The sequence below is a fragment of the Acanthochromis polyacanthus genome, chromosome 19 (genome assembly GCF_021347895.1).
Source record: "Acanthochromis polyacanthus isolate Apoly-LR-REF ecotype Palm Island chromosome 19, KAUST_Apoly_ChrSc, whole genome shotgun sequence".
NCBI classification, from domain to species: Eukaryota; Metazoa; Chordata; class Actinopteri; family Pomacentridae; genus Acanthochromis; species Acanthochromis polyacanthus.
The window spans coordinates 9419992-9445598 of record NC_067131.1 but is presented as its reverse complement, the minus strand read 5'-3'; the positions used below and the strand labels follow the sequence as shown (position 1 = coordinate 9445598).

The window sequence follows — 25607 nt, the reverse complement described above, 5'->3', positions numbered from 1 at the left end:
AAATTATCAAATTAAACATTTGTTTGTGGTCAGCATAGCTGACGGTTGACGTTAGCATCACACAATGGCAAGTGTAAAGTGCTCCGCTAATTTCTGTAGTTAATGCATTTTGAGATTGTTCACTGATTCAGACCTGTCTTTGGAGGCTTATCTCTGTGTGCTTCCCACCACAAAAGAGAAGTCTGTTACCTGTGGCCATATTTAACAATGTTTCTCAATGCCATTCATCAGTATTACTGGTACACAATGCTTTTGTGTGTGTGTGAGGTTGTGTGTGAGGCATTCAGAGAAATGGAGCGTATGAAATTTCTGCATGAAAAGTCTTGATTCATCTGAGTATTTTGCCAACAGTTTAAAGCTGACTGTCCTCATAGCAATTTTTCTGAACCTCAGCATCTTTTTCTCAGTTGTTTCCAGTAAAGACAGTGCCAGCGTCTTACTCAGAGCAATTCATTTTTTTTGTGCGCCCAAATGGAGAGTTTCTTGTTTAAAATCTGTCGACTTTTCAGGTATTCACATCTATCCCAAGCTGTACATTTGGTCGGACAGAAATGATCACAACAAGGCTGTGATGGTAGTCTATCATACAATGGCAGCTAAAGTGGTGATCTGTTGTCAAGATGTTGTTGTCATAGAAGCAAAACTCACTGGATGAAGTGCTTCCCAGCACAAGTGCGTTTCTGCCAAAGAAACCGCTACGTGGACATGTGTTCTAATCAACAATATTATAACATATAAGTGCTGTAGACTGAAATTAATATACTTCATGCATTTTTGGCTCATTTGGCAACTTATGTAGCATATGATCATAACATCCTGCAATCAAAACCAGCAAAAAACAGGAGCGGTGTCCACAGAATACTAATATTTATACAAAACCATTTACAGTAATTACTGCGAGAAAGGAATGCAATGTGAGGGCTTGATTTTATGTGTAATTGTTGCTATACAGCTCAGAGTTTGATCCAAACACTCTCTGGGTTGCCATGTTCTCACTGTGATCACCTTGTCACAGTTTCCTCCTTCAGTCCTCCCACCACTCTAAATATTGTAAAATGACTCTGGTTGTGTGAGTGTATGTATTGACACTGTAATGTACCAATGACTGGTTCAGGGGGTCCTCCCAGACCTTTGACCAGTGCATGCCTGGCTAAGCTGAGCTTCAGGCTCATGTCCCCTCTGACCCTGAAAGAGATCAAAAAGAATGAATGACAAGATGGTGAAGTCAGCTTGAAGCCTGAAGTATATGTCTCTCAGAGCTTCTGTGTTAGAAAACCTGTTAGCATCAAAATAAATTGAGATAAACATACTAAATCTTACATTATTAAATAGAAAACTGTTGCATTTACATGTTAGAAATAATATGACTTATGGTTTTGAATTAATTAGTTGAAATCCCAAAGTAATAAAGATGTACCAAATGCGGTAAAACATCACTTGGAAAACTTTTGTTCTGCTTTACTCTTCTTACACTCTGTTTCATTGTGGAATCTGTGTTTTCCAGGTTGGAAAGGAGACTGTACAAACCACGGAAGACCAGATCATGAAAAGGGACATGCCACCAGCTTTTTATCAAGTAAGCACAGAAGGATCTTTTCAGCACCCCAAATTCATACAATGACAAACATCTCAATGTGTTTAAATTCAATAACTCTCTCCCTGCAATATGTGAAACCCACTAGCCTGTCTTTGGCTCTCTTTCTCTCTTTATCTGTTGCAGCAATGGCTGGTTGTGCCCAGGCAAAGGTCAGACATGGCATGTTAAGTGCCTCAGAGTCTTGCCCTGGTGTAACATAAATACTTTATGATCCGCAAGGAGTTCCTTTCCCCTTAAGGAGCAGGGTCACAAACTCGTACAAATCCCCCTAGGAGTTGCTGGCTGCTGCTTTTTGTTTTTCCTCTAAAAATTCCATATTGATATACAAAGGAGAAATGTCCACGTTTAATCAGTTTATTTGTTCACTTGGCTTACGTGACATCCCCTAAATTGTTAATTTGTTCTTAGCTGCTGTCTGCCTCTATCATAGTCTCTCTGACCAATCCATATTACATGACAGACTACAGTCGAAGGAGGGGGCAAAGGCGGGTCCTGGGAGCCCCCAAGGTCAGGGATGAAACGCATTGGCAGGCGCAGGTCATCAGGCTCAAACACATTTGGCGCCTCAAAGTCACATCGTCACCCTGTCGTCATCCATCAGCACATGTGCTGGAATGTGTCTCCTTCCCTAATATAGTGTCTGCCAGGGTCCGGTTAATGCATGGCTGCTCCTCTGTAGTGCACGCTGAAGGACACTGCTGGCTCGCTCTGCAAAGATACGCTCACGTACATCAGCCTCGATGTCATTCCCATTCATTAGCCTTTATCTTTCAGCAAACTTGAGCCTTTAGAAGAATGGAAAGTAAGCCCTCTGCGACGCCTAAAATGTGGAAAACTGCAACGACGTTCCCTTGTTTCTGGGGCAACAATTGGCCTACAGGCAAAATTAGGATGTCGATACACTGTGGGAACGGGAACATGTGTTGGTCCTTGGCTTGCTGCCTGTTTCTATGTGCAAAATGGCTGTTGAGATACTGTGCAGGTGGAATGTATGACGCTGAATCAAATGGCTGAGCGTGCAGTTTGTTGCTGCTCTGGAATTTACTGGGTACATCACACCCAGGAGGCAACTATCAATCATTTCTGTTGAAGCAGGGGTTAAATTGAGCCAGAGCCAGTCAGAGCAGCGCTCCAACTCTTGAGGCCCAAATCGCATCCCACGAAAGCAAGTTGTCTTCACTGTTATGAGACAGTAAAGGGCTGTAAGTCGACATCAAGACAGTATTATTTATGTAGCCTACCATCACAAATTTTCCTAATTGGGTCATCTGTGTGTTATATGGCACTACTTCATATTTAACCAGCCCCAGACTTACTTTCGCATTCCGAGCTCACAAGACATAACTGTTTTCCAAAAAAAAAAAAATTACTTAGGATCCACTGAATAGATTTCTTCCAGAGTTTTCAGGAGCAGTTTGCCAGCTATAGGTTCTAAAAAAAAATCTTCTTGGTGGAATATTTTTAGAGTTATTGTTTCAAAGATCAAGGTGAAGTTCAGCTCTTTGGACTGTTTTATAGTTTCTCTTCAGGCAGTGACAAAACCACAACACATGCAATGTACAGTGAAACCATCATGGTTTTGTGTTTCATTATGCTCCCAATAAATCTTAAATAATATTTAAAAGTGGTTTAAATGTATTAAAGCCATATCTGACTCCTCTGGATATACTACTTTGTTATATACATGATATTTGAAGAAGCACAACAAAAGGAAGATCATGTCTTGTGATTCCAAAGGGATGAGATAAATGTCATACCAGTACTAAATAGCAACATTTGTTAGAATACACTTAGTGTCTTTGTGCAGGATGTGAACAGTATATGTTTAAGCTGTTTGTCACACATACTCATTTTTAGAGGGAGGAAGCTTTGACCGCAGTGTTTCAGTGATTGAGATTGCAGTAAGCCGTTTGTATGATGAGTGAGCGCTCTGTAAAAGGTGTGAATATTGATGTCATATTCCTCATTCACTAACCCAGAAATAAATTAATTGTTTTCTTTTCTTGGTTACTTAAATTTACAACCAGCATAAGTTATAATTAAATTAAATCAGGCTGAGTTAATTTGCATCCCAGAAATTCATATTTAAAATGAACGCATGAAGAATTGTAGTTTTAGGCTTTCACATCGCTTGGTTTAGAGAGGACTATAATGCTTGTAATCCCCAATTTAACCCCTGTTGAGTATTTCATTTGGGATCTACACTTCATTTGCTTCACAGTAGTATTTACATTTACAGATGTGATGAAATATGTGGTATAAGAAGAGGAAATAAAACAGTCACGTTTACACAGCAGTTACTGGATGTTATGGCTAGCTATATCTCAAAGCTTCCATTTGTCTCCACTGCAGGCAGTTTGCTGTTTCCACTTGTAATGTTCATCTGGCTTCCAAAGGGCTTTGTATCATCAGCATGACTCGTTTCAAGGATGTTTTTATAAACTGTTTTTTAAATCGATACTCTTCTGCTTTCCACAGAGTGGAGAATGCGTGCACTAAGTTGGTGCAGGCGGCCTCTATGCTGAAAGCCGATCCATACTCTGTCCCTGCCCGGGATTACCTCATCGATGGCTCTCGGGGCATCCTGTCTGGGACCTCTGATCTGCTCCTGACCTTTGATGAGGCCGAGGTATTTATATATTCATTCATGTTTGGGAAATCTGGTAACCAGTCATGCAAGTTTTGTTACAAGAACAACTTATTGATTAGGTGACACTGCCAGATATCAGTTTAAAGGCTTCCCTTTATTCCCGCACACCTCATTTGTGTAGCGATTTCCTACATCATGCAGGATGTGGTTGTGTCCCTAATGTCAGAAACATATGTGAATTCGATTATGGCCCAGTGACCACTCATTCCTACTCTTGTACTCAGGAGTTGAGCTCAGCTGCAAGAGCCTCAATGGCTTGTTAATGGACACTTGAGCATGGCAAAGACTGCTGTCACAAGCTCTTCTAGTGTAAGCATAGTATCCATTCCTGCCTTCCTCTTGGGTACTGTAATGTCTGTAAAGAAGACAGAGAGGCAGATAAATATACTGCACATGTCTATGGAACTCTCCACATGTCTCAAAGACGCACTTCCTTTATCTTGAAACAGACAGGAGTGTCATCTATCAGGCCTGTCCTTCTTTTCCTCTGAGAGATGGATAGTAAAATAAAAAAGTTGCAGATCAGCGCTCTGCAAGCAGACAGCAGGCTCGCTGGCACTGTCTGCAGCAGTCAGCAGGAGTCATCAGTCAGCAGTGCCGTCATGTTTTCCAATGCAGCTCAGGGATCACTCGGTATAATATAGTGGTGACTCCAGCAGTCCACATAAAGCTGGAGTGAGGCAGGACAAAGGGGTTGGAATGTCAGTATGCAGCATTATCAGAGTGTAATTAGAGGGAATGTGGAGCGGGGGGGAGGGACTGCATTTGCATAATCACTTTTCTCTGGGAATGCAAGACTGTTTTCGAATGAGCTTTTGTATTTGCTTTGTCACATCATTATCACAGGTCCGCAAAATAATCCGTGTGTGCAAAGGCATTCTGGAGTATCTGACCGTGGCAGAGGTGGTGGAGTCAATGGAGGATTTAATCACCTACACAAAGAACCTGGGGCCAGGTCAGTGTGCTGAAGTCTTGGCTTAACAGTGTCTTCGAATATTATTTTGCTCTCTTGGCCGACTGATTTAGACATTAACATTTAGTTTTTACTGTGTATGCTTGTTTTCCACTTCACTCTGCTAATGTACGAGTAGAATGCTTCAATTCAACAATATTTTCTTTCAAGTAAAAGCTGTTAATCACTTTTTCTCAGTTTGACTGTTGTCAGAGTATTTATTGCAGCAAGGTGTAACTGAAATCAATTTACTTCTCAGACAATTGCTAATGACTTGACTTTGCAACAAAATGGTACAAAATTAAATACATTTAAATTAACTTAAAATTGAAAGATATCTTCAAGCTGCGTACAGCTGTGCATTGATTTCCACACCTTTTACTCTTCTGATTATCTAATCTTTCAAACGTAATTATTTTTTAGATTAAATTTGATGTTAATTTGAAATTATATAATAAAATGTTGTAGTCTTGGGCGGTATCCAAATTTTGATACCGTCAAAGGTCCTTCATATTTTACCGGGGTATACGGTATTACCGTGACTATTACTGTTACTGGCTTGTGCCTTCGCGTTCGGAAATTGAATACTCGCAGTAGTGAGTGGGTGGTTGATTCGGAGATGCGTCCTGAGGTTAGAGGTGTTTCCATCTTGATTGCAGAATTTACAAATTGCTTCATCATTATTTACCGGCTCTCCTTTCTCGTTTGCCTGGAACCCGAAATACTCCCAAACTGCAGAAGTTGTTATTTTTTGACACCAAGTCACTCCGTGCGGGATCTGCCATCCCCCCCCCCTTCTCTCCACCCCCTCCTTCTCTCCGCCCCCTCCGTGCGGTCACGTGACGCTGTCACGTTCATAAACTTTATGGAAAGTCTCCAAAAGCAGGCTAAAACATAACTGTTTAAGTAAAAACTGAAAATTCAACCACACATAAGTGCTACTGGATATAGAATCAATTTTAAGCATTAAATGACTTTTATTTAATATTTAATCCTTATGTTAACCTTTCCTGCTCAGCTCCCGACCATGGTCAGGAAGCCTAGGGGAGGAGAGTTCTCCAGGGCCGCAGTTATTGTTGTTACTTCGGGGTTAACCCCCTTCACTTCCTCAACAGTCGAAGAAGACAAAGACACAGGAGCCCGGCCTTACTGAAGAATACTGCAGCCTTTATTGTAAATTAACAGCGGCTGAACCATACAGTCGCGCTAACCCAGCAGCTACACACCTCTTCTCTCTTCCTCCTCGAACAGACTGCCGTCTTCCTCGCTCGCGCTGCATTCAGGGTCGCCCGGACATCTCGCTCTCCCCCTCTCACATACACACACGCTGCTCTCTCTCCCTCTCTCGTAACGGAGCCACACACTCTCATAACACTTATCTCCTGAAAAAGAGCATCACATTTTTTTTCATGACGGTATTGGAACTGATACTGCTGCTATTTTTAAACACCGGCAGTATACGGTATTACCGTAATACCGCCCAAGCCTAATATGTAGCAAAACAAGAAGGAGCAGAACGAGAGCTCTATAATTATGCTCGATGTATATTAGTATATGCAGAAGTGAATATGTTAAGAAGACAGATCAAACTTCTGCAAAGTAATATTTTACTAATTTCTTCTTTCATTTTCACACTCATCTTTCTTGGCTGAATAAGTGATAAAGTCTCTACTGTTTCATGATGCAAGTCTACCGCACATCAAACAACAGAACTTAATCTTTCTAAAGATACTAGTTTTTTCTCTTTGTGCCAAATAGAAATCAGCAAATTTGTGCAGGGTCTTCAACGTGCATGAAAACAAATGCAAAATACCTGAACTGACTTTCATTTCAATGATTCAAAAGTTGTGGTTGGAAAGACCGGTGCAAGTCACCTGTATGCAAGTATGCAGTTGCAATGAAAGGCTCTGGGGGTCCAAAATAAAGTGGCCAGGTGTAAATAGTCTGGAGCTTATAGGGTTAATAGTATATTTGTATATGTATATAGAAGCTCTATTGAATACGATTCAATCGCATCTTTGTGAGAAAATGTTGTGAACTGGGAAATTGGATAATAAACAGTTTTAATGTGACATCTAAACCAAAGTGGGGTCTTTCCACCTCTGTTTTGTTGCCTGTGTCCAGGTATGACGAAGATGGCAAAGATGATAGATGAGCGACAGCAGGAGCTCACACATCAGGAGCATCGTGTGATGTTGGTCAACTCCATGAACACAGTCAAAGAGCTGCTGCCCATCCTCATCTCAGGTTATCACACACTACCTTCTTGTTTTGTTTGTAGGGCCTTATTTTTAATTAGAACATTAACAGCTTACTGTAAGTTCTGCTTTGTCATTCCAGGTATCAAAATTTTTGTGACAACCAAGACATCGGGGAGCCAGGGTGTGGAAGAGGCCTTGAAAAACCGTAACTTCACTTTTGAGAAGATGAGTGCCGAGATAAACGAAATCATCAGAGTGTTGCAGCTTACATCCTGGGACGAGGATGCATGGGCCAACAAGGTACAAACATTAATGACGGTCTTTTCCTTCACTTTGTCATGAAACTCACTTGCACACAGTCTTATTATACAGTAAATATCCACGAGGAACAAGAGACTGCATTGCTTTTTGAGCTACTCGGAGTGTTTAAAATTGTTTTTGTGCATTATTTATTGAAAACAGTTGGAAGCAGTGTGTGTTGTGTCTGCCACTTGCTGTCACACACTCCCAGAATACCTTGCTGGAGGGTGCAAATTGGAAAATTTATGAAGTGAGAATATTCCTATTCTGTGTTTTTTTTTCTTTTCTTTTCTCACAAGCCATGCACTGTGTTTTACTAGGATAGAATATGAGCTTTGACAGGTTTGAATAATGCTTTTGCTCCATATAAACGTACACACAGGTATCAGTAAAGTAGAAATGCTTTAACTTTCTATGTATCTCTGTGCAGCAGGTTAAACTGTGAGGTTCTTTTGTGTTTTTCAGCTCTGCATGTGCAGTTTCTTTCCTGTCCCGAGACTCCTTAAAACGTCCATTTCCTGTGTCACTTCTGTCTTTGATGACACTGTTTTTGTTGCTCTCATTTGGAATGTCGAGTTGAATGTTTGCATTTATGTCGTTCTTCCTTTCTTTTTACCGTTTCTTTCTCCCCTCACCCCCTGTAGAAGGTAAGCCGTACTTCTGGCCCGTAGTTGTGCAGCAGCATGTCTGACAGATGAGTGTGCTGTCTTGTGCTTTGTGGTGCCATTGTGTGCTTCAGTTACATCAACAGAGTAAACGAGCATTTAGAGAGTTTTTATGCTACCAGTAGCAAGGTGTTTATTGGTTAGGTGTTAAGCAGGTTGAACTGCTGAAATGTTGATCTGTGCGGTGCTTTTTCAGATTTTTTGGATTGTGTTTGCTTTATAACATGACATTGTATCAACATCTGTGTGTCCCCCTCCTGTGTGAGTTAAACCTTGCTTTATCCTCGTCCTTAGCTGGTTGAGCTATTGATTGACCCGACTCCAGCAGTATTGATTTTGGTGTCATCAAGGAGAATTCTCTGAGTGTTCATCCATTCTTGCCATGAGCCTCAGGTTTCTACTGATGGAGGAGAGCACATAGAAAATCTGATATAAATTTGTTGTATGAATGGCTACGGTTTTGTTTTAAATTCAACAAATGTGGCCCAGTTTCCTGACAAATCCTTTTTTCATGATTACTAAATATGCACTCTCACTTCACATCATCCCCATTACTAATACCATGAACCACACCAGATTTCATTTTTATATTTTGCCCCACCATTATACCATTCTGTGTCAATGACTGCATTTGTATTTGACATTAGTTTCAAAATCCTCGCCCTATCTGTCTTTCACTTTGTCTTTTTTCACTCACACACCCAAACCCACATAGAGACACACTCACAGGTGGTTACTACAGAACAGCAGCTGCATGTTGAGCATGTTTGAACAGTGAACTAATATGCCCGCACAGCTCTGGTGACATCACCTCACACCTTTGTCCTTCCTGTTTTTTCTGCTCGGTCACTGAGCTCTGTTACACCTCACTCCCACTTATTCAAACATACTGGTTTTGTTTTAGTCTAACAAAGCAGTTGTTGTTCGAGCTTTGACTTATTTCATGATGAGTATTTGTAAAACAAGCAGCGGAGGTTCGATTTGCTTTGAAAGTCTTCCTGAACTCTGTGGTGCACACTGAACCTGCATTATGACAACCTTGTGCTTTCTGATTTTTATTTTTTTTTTAAATGTGCCATGAAAAACAAGCTTATCATAATAACCACTTGTCCGTTTGATCGGGTCCGACAGGACTCTGCTTTGTTTTGCAGACTTGGGCAATGAGAGGACTCATTGTCAAGTCAGCTGCTGTTGAAGAGATTGTTGTATTTCTATCTACTCTGATTGAGATACAATGGAGAATAGTTTGGCTTTTATAACATGACACGCTCTTTGTTGACAAGTGAAAAGAATGATGGAAACAGCATGTTGTACATGGTTGTGCCTGACAGATGTTAGCAATGCTGCACATTGATTTTTCTGAATGATTCTGAAATGACTAAACAGTGGTGTTCGATCATGAAAATGACCAGAGCTTGGAGATTTTCCTGACCAAGCACCTGGCTCTAGAAAAACTGAATGAAGAAAAAGCCTCTCCAAGTTCAGTCCCACTGAGTCGTGACTTGATTCCTGAATACCAGTATATTTATGTGACATTACACATTAGCTTTATTTGCACAAAACCTAGCAATTTACATGAAGTGTTGGAAATCATCTCATGCTTTATGGTATGATTAAACACACTGGTTATTTTTTTTATTAGTTTGCTTTGGTTGCATTGATTCCCTTCAAGATATTCATTCATTCTGTTCCTTTTCACCCAAAGGACACAGAGGCCATGAAGAGGGCTCTGGGGCTCATTGATTCAAAGATGGCTCAGGCTAAGAACTGGCTGAGGGATCCAAATGCTCAACCAGGTAATCGTCATCCATGTCCTCTAGCTTGAACAATTAATTCTGCGGCTAATCACGTCTTTATGCTCACGACCTTATTGAATTTAGCGACATTATTGGTGTGCCCGACTGTGGTTTGCTTCCAGGGGACGCAGGCGAGCAGGCCATCCGACAGATCCTGGATGAAGCTGGTAAAGTGGGTGAACTATGTGCAGGGAAGGAGCGCAGAGACATCCTGGGAACAGCCAAGACTCTGGGCCAGATGACCGACCAGGTGTCTGAGATGAGGGCCAGGTACAGTCCACACCGTAAATAAAACTGGCAAGATAATCCCCCCCCCCCCCCCCCCCCACACACACACACACACACACACACACACACACACACACACACACACACACACACACACACACACACAGTCTACATCTTTCAGTAGATAGTCTTTGTGTTCTGTTGGTGTATGTCTTCTAGAGTCTGTAATTACATTTTTATTGAATATTATATCAATAGCTGTCCCTTCCATGCAGTAGTTTCATTTTGCATCCCCAAAGGATAAGTGGTGTGAGGCGGTAAGCATATTAGAGAGGATTATAGCGTGTAAGAGTGGAAGTGATATCCCTCTGATATGAAATCTGATTGTCACCAGAGACCTTGAGTCATGCTAGATTAAAAGCAGCTGTCTGGTATTAATCCATCAACGACTTTAACCCTTGGTTTTGATACTCCTCTGAAAACTGAGAGATGCCTTTGAGCTTTGACTTAGAGGCATTAATTTAGAAAAAACTATTCTTAAACAAGAGGACCAAAAGGCTTAAGCTTGGGAGAAATACATATGTTGTGCAGACTGGCGAAACCGACATGTGCGGCCTTCAAAGGCACAGAGACGCTGCAGTTTAATTGCTTCTATGTGCTTTCTTTGTCTGCCCCAGAGGTCAAGGTGCATCTCCAGCCGCCATGCAGAAAGCACAGCAGGTCTCCCAAGGGCTGGATGTGCTCACAGGCAAAGTGGAAAATGCTGCTCGCAAACTGGAGGCCATGACTAATTCTAAGCAGGCCATCGCGAAACGGATTGATGCCGCACAGGTGAGTCAATAAAACCTGGATGAAAGCATGAATTCAGACCTCTTAATGCAACCATTTGACAGTGTTTTGATTGTTGTTTTGTGGTTTGTCGTCTGTAGAACTGGCTGGCAGACCCTAACGGTAGCCCAGAGGGAGAGGAGAATATCAAGGCCCTGGTTGCTGAGGCTAAAAAGATTGCAGACATGTGTGAGGATCCCAAAGAAAGAGATGACATATTGCGCTCTGTTGGAGAGATCGCTGCCATGACTGCCAAGCTGTCTGATCTCAGAAGACAGTAAGTTAATGAGTGCCCGAAATAGGATTTACACTGAGTTTGTTTTCTGAGTTCAAGCTGGAGATTGATTGTCCCCCATCTCGCTGAGCTAGCTGGTCTGCTTCCACACTTCTTCACAGTTGCTCAGATGCTTTCATTCTACTTGAATAATTTCAGTTCTGTCCTTATAAACCCCCCTCTGTTTACCTCTGTTACTGAGAGACAGTACTAGAGTTTGTTTCTACATTTTCAGGAAAAATTTTGTGTCCTGTCATGGTTATCAACTTGGTCTTCCAAATTATTTTCTGCCCACAGATCATGGAGATATTTATCTGTACCTCATTTCAAAAACACCAAAACAAAGCCTATCATAAAATGCACGCATGACTTTTCTTACTGTGGGAGAACAGATTTCATACCACACTTCGACTGGAACTGTTCTCATTCAGCCTTGTACACGTGGAATGTGGATTTTTGTTCTACAGCTGGGATTGTAAAAAGTGCTCATTTGACCATATTTGTAGGTGAACTTCTGCAGTTTTTGGATAAACTGGCAATGTAAAATCGTCTTCACTCAAAGTGATTGATATTCATACCGACCTCATTTCAGCCATATCTCACTGATACTTTGAATTCCTTATAGGGGTAAAGGTGACACGCCAGAGGCCAGAGCTTTGGCTAAACAGATCGCAACAGCTCTGCAGAACCTGCAATCCAAGACCAACAAAGCTGTGGCCAACAGCAGGCCTGCAAAGGCAGCTGTTCACTTGGAAGGGAAGATCGAGCAGGCACAGCGCTGGATTGACAATCCCACCATGGATGACAGTGGTGTGGGTGAGTCTGGCTCTCATCTTTCCCAACTGCCGTGTCTCTCTGTCTTTCTGTGACACTCCTTCACATTCCTTCCACTGCTGCTGTGGCTTAACTGCAGACCATACACTTTGTGGACATGTTGCTTTCTACGATACTCGACATTCCATAATAATTTCCCAGCCATATTCTTTGGTTTTGGCGTGTCTCCACTTAAACCCAGACGACATCTTACATGGACATAGCTGAACTGGAGGCCGGCTGCTCTGTTACAGAGAAGAGAAACAGCATGAAGATATCTGGGTTTCTTTGCCCTCTTGCATTGATACAAGCAGCTTGGAAAATACATTGCTAATTACATCAAATTACCAAGTTTAAAACTGGCATAAACACGCACACTTTTCACTTAAGTCATGGTAAGAGTGGAGCTGGATTTTTCTCTGTTTAATTTTGTGTCATTTATCAAGAAAAATATGAAAAGGTCTTTGGTTTGACACAAACGTAGGAAGATCAGCATTTTTCACAGTTGCATGACATTCTGATGGTAAAAATAATTTTAAAAACGATCAGAATCAGTGGACTTTCTGTATTAATCTGGTTAATGATGCATCCAGAAGTAGTAACAGAATGTTAACTTTGAGTTCACCATCAAAATGCTAAATGTGAATCCTAACGTGTAAACATGAATGTGTGTGTGCTTCTAGGCCAGGCAGCTCTCCGTGGCCTGGTGGCAGAAGGCCGCAGGCTGGCCAACGCTCTGCCAGGCCCATACAGGCAGGAGCTGCTGGGTAAGTGCGAGCAGGTGGAGCAGCTCATGGCCCAGCTGGCCGACCTGGCTGCCCGCGGTGAAGGGGACTCCCCTCAGGCACGTGCTGTGGCTCAGCAGCTCCAGGAGGCCTTGAAAGTAAGACGGCTCAGACTCCACAGTCATTCCCATTCAGATTTGTCGCTTGACTGTAACTGATCAGTATTTACACCTGAAGACACAGAGACAGACAGACAACCCCCTCTGCTGGTTACCAGTGGTGGAAGATATACAAAACTCAGACAAGAATAAAGTGAAGCAGGCACAAAACAATAAGAGTCAGAAGTATTAAAACTAATTGTGAATAATGTAGCTGGTCAGCAAGGAATTATTAAGAAAATAACAAGAAATGTGCAATTTTAAAATGATATTTTTTGCATTATAAAAATAACCCAAATTTGAATTAAATGGTAGATTTACTGTTATATGGGTTTCTGCTTTCAGATGAGTTTAAAAATTACATGATACAGATTGAGAAACTATGACAATAATATAATTCTGTAAAATGTTTTTTATGGTTCCCTAAACCTCTGGTTGGTACCCTAAAACACTGTCCAAACTTTATGTAAACTAAAAGATATAATGTTCTCACTGAAGTGTTGTGCGACAAATCTGTAAATGTTTAAAGCATGGAAATGTACAAATACAACCTCAGAACTGGATTTTTACCGTACTTATTTCTTAAAACCAACTAGTTTGACAGAAAACATAAACTCAGTGTTCCGGTCCATAAAGCTGTAGAAAAGTTTCTGGTTAATGTACTCCTTGATAAACTGAACAACATTCATACTTAAAAAAACGTTGGCAATAATTCTGTATGGACAATTCTAAAATATATCCTGTAAATGTCTCTAATAATTGTATATCTTTAGATTTTAGACTTGGTTAGTTGGCCTCTATCAAATCGTGACTGAAATTTTGTGTTGGCTCTAGACTTCTGATTTTCATTTTGTGTCAGACGTTTCATCGACTTAACAGTTTATCAAAAAGCAATCCATTCTAACCATTTGTTGCAGCAGTGATCATCTTCTCCTGTGGACTTCTTCAGAGGGTGTTGAAGCTCAATGAGAACACATCTGTATTTGTAATCTCAGTAAGACTCCATGAGGGTGCAGGAGTGCTGTAACAGCTGTTTGTCCTCCTCTCAGGACCTGAAAGGAAAGATGCAAGAGGCAATGACTCAGGAGGTTTCCGACATCTTCAGCGACACAACCACCCCCATTAAATTACTGGCAGTGGCTGCAACTGCCCCGCTGGACGCCCCCAACAGAGATGAGGTCAGTGGTGCAGTCACCCTACTCCTCACTGTGATCTCACTGCGATGAGCCTCCTTCAGTGGTGTTATATTTACTGGCAGAGTGTTGTATTGTCTCCAGCAGCCCTTCTAAATAATTGTTTTATTTGATCATGTGTAGGTCTTTGAGGATAGAGCTGCCAACTTTGAGAACCACGCCAATAAGCTTGGCACCACAGCAGAGAAGGCTGCTGCTGTTGGCACCGCGAACAAGAGCACAGTGGAGGGAATCCAGGCTGCCGTCAAGTCAACAAGAGACTTAACACCACAAGTACGTCATGGTTGAGTGTTTATATCTGTTTCTGTTCATGTCTGCCCTCCACTCGCATCATGAGCCACAGAGCTTAAGTGTTTCTCGCTTCTTGAGCCAAGTCTTTAGCAGTTGTCAGTGGACTTACAATTAATGTCTGGGATTGTTTTTTTAGGTGGTATCTGCTGCTCGTATTCTGCTGAGAAACCCTGGCAACCAGGCTGCATATGAACATTTTGAAACCATGAAGAATCAGTGGATTGACAATGTGGAGAAAATGACAGGTAAAATGCCATAAAGACCCTGATCACAGATGAACACGGTTTCTTACGTCCTGCTTCTAACTCCCTGTGGTTCCTGTGGATGTGTAGGTTTGGTGGACGAGGCCATCGATACCAAATCTCTGCTCGATGCCTCAGAGGAGGCCATAAAGAAGGACCTGGATAAGTGCCGTGTGGCCATGGCCAATCACCAGCCTCAGATGCTGGTAGCCGGTGCCACCAGCATCGCCCGCAGAGCCAACCGCATCCTCCTCGTGGCAAAGCGAGAGGTCGAGAATTCTGAGGACCCTAAGTTCAGGGAGGTGGTGAAGGCTGCATCTGACGAACTGAGCCAAACAATTTCTCCTATGGTGATGGAAGCCAAGGCTGTGGCTGGAAATATCCAGGATCCAAGTGAGATGATGTTAAGAACACGTTTTTCCTTTACCATTTATGTGGAGCCTTCTTATGAGTAATAATGTATTTGTTTTCTTTGCCAGGTCTTCAGAAGGGCTTTCTGGATTCAGGTTACAAGATTCTTGGTGCTGTGGCAAAGGTTAGGGAGGCCTTCCAGCCCATCGAGCCAGACTTCCCACCACCTCCTCCTGAAATAGAGCAACTTAATGTAAGCCTTCCGAAAAGTACAACTTTGGATTTGACAATTCATTTGAACCTGCCTGTTGAGTGTCCAAAACTACTGGTGCATTTGAACTGCCAAGCCATAATTATTTCAACATTTCCTTCAGCTTAACGATGAAGCAGCACCTCCCAAGCCTCCTCTTCCAGAGGGTGAGGTTCCTCCCCCCAGGCCTCCTCCCCCAGAGGAGAAAGATGAGGAGTTCCCTGAGCAGAAGGCTGGTGACATGGTGAATGAGCCCATGATGGTGGCGGCCAGGCAGCTTCACGATGAAGCTCGCAAATGGTCCAGCAAAGTAAGTCAACATTATAAACACCATTACCACTGAAATTATCTTTACCAAATTGAGTGCTGTTAAAAAAAATCTAATCAGTGTCTTACACACACACTTATTAGTCTTCCACACCTGCTCCTCTGTATCATAATTAAGTACATTTGAGAAGTTTTCTCTGTACTGTATCCAAACACAATATGTTGATCTGCTCCCAGGTCTGTTTAAAAGAGGTAGCTCGGGTCCAGGTGTCTCTTAGAGTATGTGCATCAACTATCAGTTTTTTAAGTTTAGCCAATGCTAGAGAATCACTCTGATCTCATGATGATACTGAATGTTTACTAGATATCTGGTCAGATAAGACCATCAAAAATCACTTATGTGCCAAGAATTCCTCTTCTCTGTACATCCAAAACAGAGACAGCAGCAACATGAAGCAGTGCTCCAATTCTAAATGTATACGTTTCATTTGTTGTACATTTTTGCTTTGTAAAGAAGCACCACACAGATGATGGCATAAGCAAAATCGAGTATTGCACTCACACTGAACTATCACTATGTTTGCTTAAACAGTGTAACGTTTAGCCTTTGTGAATGTTCTGTGTGAGTCTTTGCTACAACAGATGCAGCTGTTGCAGATTGCAAACACTAATGTTGACACAGCATGCTGTTAATATTTAGTAAAGTTGACCGAATGTGTGCGTTGTGAAATCCATCAGGATGACTCTGTGGTGCTCAGTAGGTTTGAATGTTTTCTCCTATTGTTCAAAATATCTCCATACACAACTCATCCTATGTTTTTCCCACAAGCCATGGCAGACTTGTTGTATTGACACTTGCCGTCATCATGCAAATGTTGCTGTTATTGTCCCACACCTGCAGCATTTACGGCACCTCCAGTACCACAGAAAAAGAACTACATTATTGGAATATCTGTGTTGATTTAGAAGTATCCATTCTTGTACGCCACAAATAAACACAGTATAATATTTACTTTGATACTGTTTGCCTGATTGATTACTTCCCTGTTGTACATTACAGGGAAATGACATCATTGGTGCTGCCAAACGAATGGCCTTGCTCATGGCAGAGATGTCCCGCCTGGTGCGTGGAGGCAGCGGAAACAAGCGCGCCCTCATCCAGTGCGCCAAAGACATCGCTAAGGCTTCTGATGAAGTCACACGGCTGGCTAAGGAGGTGGCCAAGCAGTGCACCGACAAACGTATCCGGACCAACCTGCTCCAGGTCCGTTCAGCCATTCTAGTCAGAAGGTTGTCACTGTTGACACACTGCATGTTGTTGTTTTGGTGCATTCTTTGGCCTCACCTGTCTTTCTCATGCCGTTCCAGGTGTGTGAGCGCATTCCCACCATCAGCACTCAGCTCAAAATCCTGTCCACAGTCAAGGCCACCATGTTGGGTCGTACCAACATCAGCGAGGAGGAGTCAGAGCAGGTGAGCAGAGTCTTTCTTTTGAATGTTTCAGATCAGTGGATTTTCATTAAAATCTTAAAATAGCCCTGAGAAAATGACCTCTCACGTCTCACTCATCACTGCTTTGATTTCTTGTCTGGCAGGCGACTGAGATGTTGGTCCACAACGCTCAGAATCTGATGCAGTCTGTGAAGGAGACGGTCAGAGAGGCCGAGGCAGCTTCCATTAAGATCCGGACAGATGCAGGTTTCACCCTCCACTGGGTCAGAAAAACCCCCTGGTACCAGTAAGAGAAGGGCTGTTGTTCCTCTGCCTATGCTGGTTCTGTCCAGCCGTCCAGGAGGACATTGAATGGACAGATATATGCTTTATCAGAGCTCAGTGCCCCGCATCCTAATATGGGCAAAGTCTCTCTATTAGTCCCATTTCCTGTCTGTAACAGTTGCTGTTCTGGTAGAATGTAAACGATGGGACTATCAGTGCGAGTTATGCGTTAGAATCTCACTGGGAACGTCTTTTTTTTCCTCCTAAAGTGTGTAAAAATATGTTTTAAAGGTTATTTTGACAAATCCCAGGAATATATATATTTTGATCAGAGGTTAGATTTCATATAATGTGAGGGTGATTGTTTCTGGTCTCTCCTAAACCACAGTAAGTTAAATTTAAACGACAGGATTTTCTCAAGAGACGTTTTTATATGTTTGTGCTGATAATTTTATAATCACTATCACTCATTTACTTAGGCAAGGAAAAGCACACGAACTCGAGGAGTTGTTACAAGTACAGCACCGGCCTATGCTCAGCACACGCAAATTCTATTCAGCGGTATTATGTCTGTTTACACTATTCTGTATTATGACAAGTGAAAAAGGAACACTGATCTTTATTTTACATATTGTAATGCAGTTGTAGCAGTCTTTATTTTCTTCAGAGTTCTGCCAAAGATATTCTACCATGATATTTGAACGTATAGTTGTCTTTTTTTTGTTGTTGTCAGCAATACATATTTGAGTTTAAGGGCTAGTTTTTAGACGACTAAAAGCTGAAGCTAACTAAAATTAACAGCAGGCAAAGCCATGAAGTCTGGATTTGCCTCATTCAACTCATTCTAGATATGTGTAAAGTTTCACATGTTGCATTGAGATTACATGTAATAAACAAACTTGTGCTACACTATCCGGCCTCATAGCCAAAAGTTATCACTCTAATTTTAATAGCAAGCTCACAAAGCTTAGTCTCATGAGAGGCTCGTCTTGCCTGCTGTTTTTTTTCTTTATTAACGCTGCACACAGTTGTACGTCTCATTTTTTTGTTGTTGTGCACAATCATTTTTTTGTGATATATGAATTGCACACTTCTTCTAGGTAGTCAAGGGAACGAGCAGGGCTTAGAGATGAAGCACAGAGTCTGCAGCTGGTGAAATCTTCAGTTTATATTCTCGCATTCGTCTCAGCCTGTCTTGATACACTAAAAATAAATGGCCGCTGCTTTGTGGCAACTGTAGTGGATACTTTAAAATATCTGGAGACTGTCGGTGTGAATGTGTCCTAATAAGTGTCTGATACCAACTGAGGTGCCTTGCGAAATAAACTTTATTTGCAATTGATGACAGTTTTCATTTTAGGATGTTTTGTATCATGGTGTTGATTTTTTTTAAAAACACCTGTTGTACATGATTCTTCTTAAAGGTTACACCGGATTCATGACTTTTACTCAAATGATGCTCTATGCAAACCCTGAAAATGTTTTTCTCTTTTTTTTTCTTGAGATCATGAAATTATGCAACTTAGTTGGGTTTAAAGGGCCTGAACATCATTTTGCTTAGGCACTGTTCACATTTTTGTAATAAAGCATTTTATAGCACTTTGAGGTGTGTTTGCTCTATATGTTCTGTTGCCATATACTAATGCTTACCTAGACTGTATATATGTACAGTTTATGTACTGAAGGAGAGCTGACTATCCTGTTTATATATCATTGAGGCATTATTACTCGTTTGCTGCCATTTCAGTGTGCGTAACTGTACCTGCATCCTGTTACTGTGGCATAAACCTGCCCATCAAGTGCAGTTCACACAGGAAAACCAACCACAATACCTCTAACACAGTTCTACTTCTCATTTCTACATCTTCTCACAATGTGAAAGTAAAATTAAACACTAAGTAAATAGTGTACACATTGACTCAACTAAATAATGACATTAAAACTTTATTTTGAGACAAGACCTAATGCAGGACTTGACCTGAGATTTTGTGTTTTAGTGGAGCATATTACCAAACAAATGTGCAATTACTCACACAGACTGTTCCCACTTAGTACAGTAAGTAATCCAGCTGTAAAGTTCTAATCATCATCTGACAGTGAGCAAAATGAGAAGATTTCTGGCAGGAGTTTGGTGCAACACCTTGTGTGAGACAAGCTAGACCTCGATTATTTACATATTAAACAAGACATTTACGGGCACCAAAATATATTGTTCTCTGAAAAAAAAAATCAAAAATTCAGCAAAAAAATTTGCAAAATCTTCAGAAAGAAAATTCCAAAAAATCCTTTTTAAAAATCCCCAAACTTGGAAAGGAATAAAAATTTAAAAAACAAAAAATATAAAAGTTGTAAATATTTTTAAAAAATGAATAAAGTCTTCCACAAAATCCTAAAAAATATCTAAAGTGATTCCATATATATCAGTCAGAATTCTCATTTTTTATGAACATGGTTGCTTTTTTTTCTAAAGGTTCCTAAACAAACATTTTTTACCACCAAAAAATGTTCAAAAATTTCCCAAAAATGTTGAAAATGTGAAAAGTTTTCACTGTAAAAATGTTTATTTTTTTCCCCCACATTTTCAAACTTTAAAACGGGTCAATTTGACCCGCGGGACGACACAGTTATTAACTGTAATATTTAAGTTAGGCAGGTGAATTTATCTTACGTGCATTATTGTAGGATGTTAACTATTATATTTAAGTTAAACAGTTGAATTTATCTTAAATGTAATATTGTGGGTTAAGTTTGACAGGTGAATTGAGGTCAGATGTGATATTGTAGGATTTTAACTGTGATATTTAAGTTAGACAGGTTAATTTATGTTGTATATAATACAGTAGGATCATCCTTAATAGTTAAGTTGCTCAGGTAATATTCATATAGTGATATGAATACTGAAACCGTGACTTTACAGGTAATCTGTGGCCCTTGAAGACCCTTTAGGTGCATGATCCACAAAGATACATTTAAATATTAGTAGTTTAAGTATTGCATGAGCAGTGTGGCTGCATATGTATGAACTTTGCACATTCCACAGGACATACATTATCTGTCTCTGCATAATGTCCAGGCTGCGAACTCTGGGTGAAGCAAGAAAAAGGGGGAAAGCACCGCGATAACACGGGATAACTATATCTTTCTGCTCTGTATTGGAGCCTAATGCACACTGGCTCTACAAGGACAAGGTAACCATCTGACAGGATTCATTCTCTGGACATTATTTCTGTGTAAGCCTGCATGCTGGTAACCAAAGTCCCTCATCACCATCATCTAAAGGCAGAAGGAAGCTGCAGCTACTCTTCCCTGGCAGTTAGCGGTGGTTCCTGGGGCTCCGCTGCTTCAACACACCCAGTGCTGGTTTGGAGAAAAATCAAGAAAATGTCTCAAGAAGAAGCGAACACGTCTTTGGGGAGGAAAGCAACGTTAAGGTAACGAATTTACCGACGACGTTTGTGTTTGCGGCGCAGCTAGCCGCCGGAGCTAGCCGTTAATTCGAGCTAACGTGTGTCGTGTTGTGTTGAAGTGTCAGCGGGAGGAGCAGGACAGCGAACCTTTGAACGTTACATCAACTCACAGCTCATCCAGCTAAAACACAGCTGTTCGCTTTTATTTGCACATTATTCTGCTGTAACCACAAACCACAGCTAGCAGGAGACCGAATGTTTATCACAGGACTGGGACACACCGATTGAAAGTGTCGTTTTAACCTAAATTTACACGGAAAACCGGGTTGCTGGTGTGTAAAATGCGGAAAATGTGTTATTTTTAACAGGCTAGCAACAAACTTGGCTAAGAAGTCACACAAGACGTCGATATTTCAACAAAAAGTGGAATAATCCCGTGTTTATTCCTTTTTAAAATCGCCTAAATATGAGAAATTGAACGTGTCAGAACCGTAGAAGATTGAAAATGAAACATACACTGAGTAATGTGAAAAATTAAAGCAAATATGTATAAACTGAAAAAAATGGTGAAAATCTCATGCAACGGAAAGCGGTTAATCGCGGTTTAGTTTCTCAGTTTGGTGTTTTTTGCCCATAATGAATGAAAGAATGACATTAGTAAAACATGTGCATTGCAGTGTAGGTAGCTGGTGTGTGTTGTTGACAAACATCACTCTCAGCTACATTTTGCATTATGTGAAGGAAACCGTGCTGCGTTCACTAGACTTAGGAGAATTGCACTTTTCTATATCATTGTCCATACAACAGAAACCAGTAAAAAATAATGAGTTGCTTCTTTTTTTCTGACTCGGAATTTCTCTCTGTATCTCTCTCTTTTATTTAAAAAACGAATTTGTGAAATAAAAAGTGTAAAAGAAAATACAAAATCCAAGTGCTCAACTAGTCAGTGAAAATGATGTTAAAATATTTTTTATTATTACTAACCCTCCTGTTGTCTTCACTTATAAGCACCCCATATTGTTTCTTTGTCTGAAAAAAAATGAGTAAAAAAATTCCCAAAATTTCTGAAAATTTGCAAAACCTTCAGGAAGAAAATTCCAATAATTCCTTAAAAGCTTCCCACAAAGGTTTTATTTAAAGAAAATCCCCCAAATTTGGCAAGGAAATATTTTCAAAAAATGAGTAAAAATCTTCCGAAAATATCCTAAAAATATCTAAATTGATTACATATTTATCAGTAAAACTTCTAATATTTTCTTAAGAACATTCACAAAAAAATTAACCAAAATCGAGTGAATTTCGCTGGATTTTGGTTGATTTGTTTGTGAACGTTCTTAAGAAACACTGTTAACATTTCTTTTTTTTCCACCAATAAGTGGTCAAAGATTTCCCAAAAATATTGGAAATGTGGACATTACAAGTGTCACTGTGAAAATATATATATTTTCCACATTTTCAAACTTTGAAATGGGTCAATTTTGAACCGCAGGACGACATGAGGGTTAATACAAGTTCTTAGCATTGGACAGCAGTGCAAAAGGTATCCAAGGCACTCAAGTTTGAAATATTTCCTGAAATAAATTAATAATTTTGCATGTAATATTTAATTTAATTCTACCCAGTCTATTTAATAGTGAATTTACATTGATTAAAGTTATCCATGCTTCTTTTTTAGCTCTTCAAAATGCAGCTGCGCGTCTTTCAACAGGTAGAAAAATCACACAATGCCAGGATTGGTATCTCTTTACTGGATTCCTGATTCATTTCCAGATTAAATTTTTTGCTGTGAAAGTTTTAAATAAATTGTTATTCAGATCTGTTAGATTTTCATACCCTATTTAGAGCACTGACCAACAGATGCTTTTATATGTTCAAAGAGAGGCGATCGAGTCTTTGCAGTAGCTGTTCGTAATCTCTGGATCTGTTTACTTTTCTCTCTTTTTTGCAAGAACTGCTGAGATTTGAAACTTTTAAGTCACTGCTGAATGTCCGCTTTTTCTTTTTGACATTGCATTGACTTAATGTTCTTTTCATTGCTGTTTATTGTTAGCCTAGCCACGCTAGACAACCCACGGCCACGAATTTAATTCTCTGCCAGGGTGGGTCTAGTTACCCTCCATAAGGCTCGAGGCTGGATGCTCCTAAAACTGGCCGGACCAATCACCATGAAGTGTAGAGTCAGAAGGCGGGCGTAACTAAGTGACGACAGAGGCGCGACGATTCTGACAGAAACAACCGGAAACAACTAGCCTAGCCGTGCTAGACAACCCACGGCAACGAATTTAATTCTCTGCCAGGGTCGACAACAAAAACGACAACAGTCGTTGAGGTCCATTAGCACCGACTCTGAATAATCTTTCTGTTAACATGTCTGTAATACTTGAGCTTCAGCCATTGACTGTATAAATAAGGCTTCACCGAACTACCGTATCCTCTGATTTCCGGCGCTCTAGGAACTACATCAGCCTATTCGTTGCGCTGATTGGTTGTATACCTACCCAATTGCTGCAGAGTGATTTGATAGACAACCTTTTAGCCCGCCTCCCTCCCTGTCGAGCGTGCCTAGACCCTTGTGCCTTCAGAACATGGGTCTAGCGTGGCTAGGCTAGTTTATTGTCACATCTGTGTTTTTTTTTTCTTTAGTCACTGTGTTTGCATCTTAAGGGTCACTCTTTGCAGTTGTACAGCGCTTTGATTTAGCTCCTGCTGTTTCAAATGTGCTTTATGAATAACTTTGACTTGACATAGGGCAAAATTTGTTCCACCTCTTGGCATCTCTATGACAGAATGGACGTCGTGAAACAGTCATTTGTATCTGTAATGATATTGGACAGCTGGAGTGTGGAGTCATGGCTCAGAAATCACACATGGAATTAATGAGGTTGTCGATGCCACTGGTGAAATGTTGTCTTCCTGAAGGACTGTTGGTGGACAGGATCATGTAATGTCACATTCAGATACATGTTCATCGAGTGACAGATTGTCGTGCCGTCCTGTATTGAAACTATTTCTTACATGACAAATGGTGGCGTTGTGGACATTCAAGCGTCTGGCTGCAGCCCGAAGTCATGTTCCAGCATCCGTCATGCCAACAGCTCGTCCTCGTTTTTCTCTCGTCATCTGAGGCATTGTGTCATTTGAATAATGCTGCATTTTAAGGTGGCCTTTTACAGTCGCTGTTCCGTTTTTTTGATTAATTATTGAGTTGTTTGAGCTATAAAATGTTGGAAAATGTTGGAAAAGTATCTTCCAGTGTTTCCGAAAAGCGTAAACTTTCAGCCTCAAATGTCTTCATGTAAAGATATTTAGTTTCCTGCTATAGAGGAGGAAAGGAAATTAAAATTCCAGATGCTACAATAAAAGAATTTAGACTTTCTTCCCTATAAAAGAAAAAGCAAACTCATAAATCGGATGTCAAAATATTTGGCAGTTAATTTAATAATTGAGTATTAATTGTTGCAGCTCTATTGCTTTAGTGTAGCAAGATAAAAATAAGTGTTGTGATAGCTACTTAATCTTTTTTCTTCTTTAAATAAACATGAAGGAATAATTCAGCCTCCAAATGTAAAAAAAAAAGCACGACTCACAAAACTGGAAAAGTGTGACTAGAACCTGCTATGTACTGATTTAATATAATCATAATTTATAGTAATATATTATTATATCAAGGACAAACAATCCCAACAGAATATAATTTAGTATTCTCTAATGCTGCTAAATGTTTGTTTAGATGATGTCGGTATACTGCTGCAAACATTTCCAATAATATTTAATTGAAAAAACGTACAAAATGCAGACTAATCTGTATATAACTTAAATGTAAACTTTGTTTATATAGCAACATCTATTATATTCTGACTGCTAGCAGTGCTCATATAATAGGATCCACCTTTATAATCTGATTCTGTTCCATTAGTCCTGAATGCAGCACAGAAAGCTCGACAGTGATTGGTCCATGTGTAGCCAATCGTAGGCCCAGATGACACTAAGACCCGCCCATTTCCTCCACACGCGAGTCAGGGTTGGCCAGAGTGCAGCGCCAGTTCCGGTAGTCTCAAAGCACGTTGCTCTGACAGAGAGGGGGAAGCTGTTGACTATTTAATCATCTGTTTGAGCTACTGAGCTTTCTGACATCATGCCAACACCGAGGTGAGGTCAAAACGATAATATCCTCCAGTGTTTACACAGTGTCTGTTGTTATGATTGACTTAAAAAATAAAAGAAAATGCTGACAGTCTTTTAATAGGTTGATTGAAAACACTGATGCCTGACTTCTGTAACAGAGATGAAGAAGATTTAGTCTTCTTTTTGGTCTGAACCAGGCATTTTTGATGTCTGTGGCCTATAAAAGTTGGTTCATCTGCCATAAAAGCTCTGTCACCTAAAGGAAACTTTGGCCTCTATAACTTATTACTTAAAATGTGTAGATGAAAGGGTGATGCCGAGTGTGGTTTTCCTTCTTTGAGTCAACACATTTAGTCTGAGGATGCTTTCTTTGAATGACACATAAGCTACACAGGCTTGTAGAGGAGATGATAAACAAAATAATCTTCTGTGCACACTTTTCATTTGACTAATCTTCATGTGAAAATCAGTCGCTGCCAATTTTACATTTCCTAGTGCAAGCTGATTAGTGATCTCTCCCAAAAACATTGTACTGTTGTGAACTCATAAGTTTGTAATTGTGATTTCTGTAGCTTTGT

General features: G+C 40.5%; 2 protein-coding genes across 2 annotated transcripts in view; both read left to right on the top strand.

The window, feature by feature from the left end:
• Positions 1–19102, top strand: part of LOC110954261 (vinculin) — a 31935-nt gene extending 12833 nt beyond the window's left edge. Inside the window, exons 2-22 of the mRNA XM_051939616.1 lie at positions 1505–1576; position 1842; positions 4078–4226; positions 5094–5202; positions 7324–7446; positions 7540–7700; positions 10071–10161; positions 10284–10431; positions 11067–11220; positions 11319–11494; positions 12117–12307; positions 12988–13187; positions 14237–14365; positions 14504–14653; positions 14808–14916; positions 15004–15306; positions 15393–15517; positions 15639–15824; positions 16842–17045; positions 17150–17254; positions 17377–19102. Of these exons, the coding sequence (XP_051795576.1) occupies positions 1505–1576; position 1842; positions 4078–4226; positions 5094–5202; positions 7324–7446; positions 7540–7700; positions 10071–10161; positions 10284–10431; positions 11067–11220; positions 11319–11494; positions 12117–12307; positions 12988–13187; positions 14237–14365; positions 14504–14653; positions 14808–14916; positions 15004–15306; positions 15393–15517; positions 15639–15824; positions 16842–17045; positions 17150–17254; positions 17377–17523 (3033 nt within the window). The 3' untranslated portion in view covers positions 17524–19102. The remainder of the gene's footprint in view (positions 1–1504; positions 1577–1841; positions 1843–4077; positions 4227–5093; positions 5203–7323; positions 7447–7539; positions 7701–10070; positions 10162–10283; positions 10432–11066; positions 11221–11318; positions 11495–12116; positions 12308–12987; positions 13188–14236; positions 14366–14503; positions 14654–14807; positions 14917–15003; positions 15307–15392; positions 15518–15638; positions 15825–16841; positions 17046–17149; positions 17255–17376) is intronic.
• A 5844-nt stretch (positions 19103–24946) lies between these two features.
• LOC110954262 (adenosine kinase-like) overlaps positions 24947–25607 on the top strand; it is a 116606-nt gene continuing 115945 nt past the window's right edge. The window contains 1 exon segment of the mRNA XM_051939961.1: positions 24947–25053. Coding sequence (XP_051795921.1) covers positions 25040–25053 — 14 coding nt within the window. The 5' untranslated portion in view covers positions 24947–25039.